General features: G+C 38.6%; 1 protein-coding gene across 1 annotated transcript; it reads right to left on the bottom strand.

The window, feature by feature from the left end:
- Positions 1-3,828: 3,828 nt before the first annotated feature.
- Positions 3,829-5,900, bottom strand: LOC116726566 (parvalbumin beta). The gene is made up of 5 exons (XM_032573323.1): positions 5,770-5,900; positions 5,248-5,314; positions 4,779-4,911; positions 4,319-4,428; positions 3,829-4,232 (listed from the first exon to the last, which is right to left on the bottom strand). The coding sequence occupies exons 2-5, from the start codon at positions 5,306-5,308 to the stop codon at positions 4,207-4,209; spliced, it is 330 nt and encodes a 109-aa protein (XP_032429214.1). The 5' UTR covers positions 5,309-5,314; positions 5,770-5,900; the 3' UTR covers positions 3,829-4,206.
- Between the last annotated feature and the right edge of the window lie 256 nt (positions 5,901-6,156).

Raw genomic sequence — 6,156 nt, forward strand, 5'->3', positions numbered from 1 at the left:
CCCTTTTGTTGCCTGTCCATCCTCCCTCTGCTCAGGTGCATCTAGAACCTTTAGCAAACAATCTCCTAAAATGTGGAGAAATACAGGCTATATATTTAGTGTTGAATATTAGATCCTGTTTGTTACATTACATTGGTTTGTAATTTGGCTATGTAAAGAAATTTGGCTTTGTAATTTAGCACCATGAGGTTCGGCCTCTGTCTCTTTTTCTGCCTTTTCTGAAACTCCTCCTTCAGGAAGTCATCAAAACATGGCTCCTTAATCAACCCTTTAACAACGTTTCTACCAGTGCTGCTCCTACAGTGAGATCAGCAGATTCAATTAAATTCAAAAGTACTTTATTAATCCCAAAGGGAAATTAAATAATAATAAGATGTGCAGATTCACCCACTGTTTGCTAATTGCTGCTTGCTAGTGTGAAGGAGCAGAGTGGGGGAGATGTGGGATAGGGCTCCTTTGAGGAGGAGCTGCGTTTTGAAGGCGGGGCTAGCTCCACCCGAGCAGATTGCACAGCTGAATGGTTGCCGTGGAGATTAAAGGATTTCTCAAACATGGATGAAAGAGTCAAAGCAACACTCCAGGTATGTTTTTGATGAGGGAAAAACTTTATAACATGATATAAAGCTCAAAGAGTGGATTTTACATGATACAGCCCCTTTAACTTTCTGATACTGAAGGCGGCCTGCAGATTTAAATGGTGCTTCAGTGGGAAAAGCCAGATCACAACTGCTCCAGAAAGAGCAGTTTAATATTTTAAACACATTTAAAATATTCAAATTGTGTTTTCATAATTTAAGAAATGATATTATATTTAAATGCTAGTGTATGTTCAGAAAGTAGAGTGGGATCTAAGATGCTTTCATGCCAAAGTCTGGCCACTTAAACTGATGATCTTGTTGCCTGCCAGGGGAAACTTGTCAAACCATCTGACGCTCCGCCGTCCCTGGAGACTGCAGTCAGCAGTAATGGCAGCAGCTGGGAGGAACAAAACTGCTTTTCTAATGAGAATCAGGGGAATAAATCCTGCTTCCCCCACTCCACCTCCAACTTTTACTTATTACGTTCTAAATGAATTCTTTTTAAATCTATTTTCTAAATCTTACACTTAACTCTTAAATCATTTGGTACATAAAATAAAAATGACTAAATGTGTAAATTTTTAGTCTTTATATTTGTTTTTGAAGAAAAAAAACCCCACCAACTTAAAATGTAGGTGACTTACTAGCACCCTCTTGTGGCTATTTTACATTAACGCAGAGCTTGTCCACACATCTGATATAGGACTGAAGCTCTAAAGTAGGCTATGTGCTGACTTTGTATTTCTTATAGCAGGGGATTCAGAATGACTCTGTGTAGAGCAGACCTTGACTCTTCCTTATTACTTCCTCATAACTTTATGGCAGAGAGAGTTTATGTGTCACTCTCAAAGAGTTCTCTGTGTTCCCGGTTCAAATCTAATTTGCTCAACCTCTTTGTGCCTCATTAAAGTTGGAAGAACAAATATGATTGTTATGTCTTACATGGCACACAGTGGTCTTCCTGAAAATATTTCCATAATTATTTGGTATGTATCTTTAGTGATTCAGGGTATGTCTTGATATGCTTCATATACTGTTCTTATGACTTCATAATGTTTAAGATGATTTATTACATATCTACAAATTCAGTCCTTCATTTAAGGGAATTTAGAGTAACAGATCTGTGGACTGTGAGCAGGGTTGGTCCAAGCCTTTTAGAAGCCGTAAACAGATTCTCATGTGGGGCCCCTCAAACCAACATGTCATCACCAGATGTTTCATCATTCCTAATCTGCTCCAGGTGTGAAACATATCTACAATCATTAGCATTGTTTGTAATTAGCTTGTATCATACCGCTGTTGTTATGACTGTTATGACTTTAACCTTACAGGAGTGGCAAACCTCCCAAAAATATTGGATTTTGAAGTGCAGAGTATTATGTAGGCATGCCATACTATTTTAGGAATTTGAAAGTAACACCAACTGATAATCACTAAATTTGCAATAAACAAGTTTGACGTCTTATATTTCCCTAATAGTAGAGGCAGCCAATAGCAAGAAGAGATTAACCATTATTTGTGTGGCAGCAACTATAAAAATAATAGAATCGTTTTCCCATGGGTAATAGCATTTAGTTTGTATTATTCCATGTTATTTTAAATATATATGTTTTTTTATCATGCTAGCTTGATGGTTTTGGGGGGCCTCTGGTGGTGTAGGGGCCCTAAGCAGCCCTGATTGTGAAAGTAAAATGAGATTTTACTGTTTGACAATGAGACATAACAGTGGAAATTAGAACGCTAACATATTAAAGATGTGGCATTCTTTAAAGAAAAAAAATCAAAAGTATATTTAGTTAAGTTCAATATTCAATTAAATATTGAAAACATGGTCAATAATTCTCAATATGTGTCCTGATGAGAAAACATGACCTTTAAGCTAAGCAGATATTAAATATACTTTTCATTAAGCTCACATTTTCGTATTAAAGTATTTTCTTAATTGGTCTGATGTAATATTATAGACTTAAATGTCAATTGAAACTTATCATAATTAAGATAAATAAATGTTTTAAAACTCCATTCTCTATGTAAGAATGGAGTGTAGATGGTTGTTTCTTTATCACTTTAATTTAGTGATAAAGTTCCTGGACTGAATGAACTTTTCCATAATATTCTAAGTGTCAGGAAATATCTAGCTTATGATAACTTACTTCAGTGACATCATATTGGAATGATATTGAAAAGATTATTTCATCTAGACAACAAATAACTTTTTAGTAAGATGTAGGCACTTGCTTTAAGTCAATAATTCACTAATATTCTAGAAAAAGTACTCGTTCTACGAGTTGATTATTTCACTTATAAAATAAGTGGGAAAATGTCTAAAAGTGGAATTATCTATCTATCAGCCTATAAGTGAAATAACACTAATAATTAATCATTATTAGTGTTTGAATTCCTGATGTTTCAAGTTAATCTTGGCATTTTAGGTAATTTTTAAACTAGCTTTAAAATTTTATTTCAAATTGTTTAGCATACTTTGTAACAGTTCTGAATAAATGTTTTCAGGCTCCTTATATTTGCTTTGTAATCCTGATTCTGGTCTCAACACTGCAGCTGAAAGCCCAGAGGCATTTTCTAACTTTGGTACACAGTCAGTGATTAGCTTGATGGCTTTTCAAAGCTTACTTAAGATTTTTGCAAAACCTTGTAGCTAGTAAAACAATTGATTCAGACTGTTATGAATTAGATTTTTTTCTTAAAGTTTAAAACTAAAAGTGTTTCATTTTCTAAGATTCAATTCAGTCTGTTTGAGGTCAGTTTCTTGACAGCGCTCTATCAACCCATATTGGCCCCAATTTTCTCTCGTGCATTTTTCCTAAGCGAACTGAAATTTGGATGAGCTGGTAGCGCTGCTGCCTTGCAGCAAGAAGGTCCTGGGTTCCAATCCCAGCCTCAAGTCGTTCTTTCTGCATGGAGTTTGATGTTCTCCCTGTGCATGTGTCGGTTCTCTCTGGGTACTCTGTCTAGTTCCAAACACTATTTGGAACTAGACAGTGTCTAGTAACCGACAGTAATCGGTTACTATTGCCTTAAGTTGAATGTGTGAAGATGGTTGTTTGGCCTGTGGGTGTTTGTGATGGATGGATGGATGGATGGATGGATGGATGGATGGATGGATGGATGGATGGATGGATGGATGGATGGATGGATGGATGGATGGATGGATTGATAGATTGATTGATTGGTCCAGCCTGTGCATTATCAGTTTTACCTCAACAGCCTATTAAAAAACAGTTTCAGAACGTTGTTATTGAAAAAGAACCTTTATTGTCTCATCGTCCGTCCGTTTTCCATAAAAGAGCATCATTGTTGATCTCACAGCATGCAAATCCCACACAGTAAAACGACGACAGAAGTGAGAGAGAGAGAGAGAGAGACACAAGTCAGCCACGCCATACATTTAGTCAGGTACATTCATCGTGGATAGCACTGGGGTGAGCACGGTCTGAGAGAGAGAAAGAGTTGTTCGTCTGGTCAGGGGGTCAAAGGTCAAATATATAAAAGTGTTGCAGAGTCTACAAGGGGTAGAGTGAATGGGAAGAGGAGAAGAGAAGAAGAGGATGTCTTTGGCTCATGTTGTTCCATTAGAGTTGTGAAGCCAGATGTTGGTCAGTTTGTCCATTTAACCCTTGACCATGGCAGCGAACTCTGCATAGAGAAAACAAGAAAGGTATTTTTTAACTTTCACGCCTCATTAGTCCAAATGGGTTTGGCCTAAGGAGGCACTTCCTCACCATCAACTCCGATCTTGCCATCACCATCAGAGTCACCAGCCTTCATTAAGGTCTTTGTCTCAGCATCAGTCAGAGCTCTGGCGCTGGCAGAGAAGTTCTGCAGGAACAGCCTGGAGAGGAAAAGGAGGGAAGTTTATTGAGTGATATTAACAACATGTTTTATTGCGTGCCTAACAAGTGTCTTAGCTCATTTGCTTGGGAATGTTTTACAAAACTGTTTGATTGAGGACACAATTTATGGAACCAATTAATTGGTAATCCTGCTATTCCTTGAACTGACTACCAGCTGGACCTTTCCTGTTGCCTTTAGTGCTTGAAAGTTAATTATTTCTAAGTATTTTTATGATTTCTCTTGGACTTTCTTTGGTTACATTCTTTCTGAATTTACCCTCATCGAGACAGTCCATATCGTAAACCTTCAAAAGCTGAAGTATAAAGAGAGATTAGAGAGATTGGTTACTTCAGCTCATCCTCCTCAATGAAGCCGCTCTTGTCCTGGTCAATGATGGCGAAGGCCTTCTTGACGTCATCAGCAGACTTGGCAGTCAGGCCGACCTTGGCAAAGAAGTCCTTATGCTTGAAGGAGTCAGCGGCTGTGAGGAGACAGAGAGGAGGATCACATCAGAAAGTCAAGAAATGATTCAACACAAACCTGCTGCTGGTGCTGTTTGCAAGGACTAGTATTTACTTGTAACAATTCTGTCTTAGCATCAGTCAGACGCAAAGCCAGACGTAAAAAAGGCTTTGCCACAATGTTAGTTTGGCATCTTTTTCAGTGTTTTAAAAGACTCCAGCCTTTTAACTTGATGGTTGAAATAATATTTTAAATCGTCTGCCTTGCATAACAGGTCTACTAACATGTATAGCTTTCTAAGTAGCTTGAAAAAAGCGGAAAAAAATTGACTTGACAGTTTTATTGCTTGGTTTACCTTGGCAAGCTGCAATGGCTGCACTAATGTCAGCATCATTCAGAAATCCGGCGAATGCCATTTTTAACTGAGGAAGAAGAGCAGAAGAAAAATCATCAGTCCAGGACATCAGCTTTGGGAACATCAAACACATTCAAACAGATTAAGTCTGGACCAAAGAACATCTCAATGTACTTTGAGTTTACAACGTATACACAACTATAAGTAATCTTCAGCCTCTAAGGTTGTCCGGATCAGTAAGTAATCCATGAAAACAAAAAGATCATTTCAGGTTGTCCAGGTTTTTCCAAAACCAAACCCTCCAAGATAAAGATCAAATCTTCTTTTGGTCTCAACAGGTCGAGTTTTTTCCCCCCCTATTTTGTTTCTTTTCCAGTCCAAAGTCAGACACCGGGCCCCTGATGTTCAAGAAACAGACCTCTGTGGCCCTTCATTTGATTTATATCCCATTTTACGGAGGAACACCCTTTGAACCAGAGGCCACATTCGCCTGCAGGTCTGCCGCCCTCCAGTGAAACTCACCTCGAGGTTATCTCTAAGACTAGAGAGGATTCGCTCAGATGAATCTGCCGACTGCAGTGAACACCCTGGCCGCTCTCACCGCCTTATATATGCGCCGCTCGGCCGAAATATGATGCATAGGCCATGTAACGGACACTGTGTGCGAAGAAGTCGGCTTGAAAAAATGTGTCAAGTAGACAGAGCCGTTCTATTTATAAGTACATAAATGAAGATGCTTAAATGGTAGGCCAAGTGTGGGCCCAAGCGAAAGTGCTTGATATTGCATCAGGCTAATAATAAATGCTGCTGATTTGGGTAAAACACACTGTGCTAGCAGCCTGTTGGTCTGAGCTGCTCCTTGCAGAGTGAAGAGCGATCTGAGGCCTAGAGCTGTATCAAGAGATGGTT

This window comes from Xiphophorus hellerii, chromosome 10, assembly GCF_003331165.1.
Source record: "Xiphophorus hellerii strain 12219 chromosome 10, Xiphophorus_hellerii-4.1, whole genome shotgun sequence".
Classification (NCBI taxonomy): Eukaryota; Metazoa; Chordata; class Actinopteri; order Cyprinodontiformes; family Poeciliidae; genus Xiphophorus; species Xiphophorus hellerii.

What these genes read in the sequence shown, in the direction of transcription:
- LOC116726566 (XM_032573323.1), bottom strand. Translation starts at nt 5,308, where the DNA reads ATGGCATTCGCCGGATTTCTGAATGATGCTGACATTAGTGCAGCCATT. An exon ending in AGCCATTGCAGCTTGCCAAG is followed by an intron (nt 4,912 to 5,247) that starts GTAAACCAAGCA and finishes GTCTCCTCACAG; the next exon opens with CCGCTGACTCCTTCAAGCAT. An exon ending in ATTGAGGAGGATGAGCTGAA is followed by an intron (nt 4,429 to 4,778) that starts GTAACCAATCTC and finishes TTTCCTCTCCAG; the next exon opens with GCTGTTCCTGCAGAACTTCT.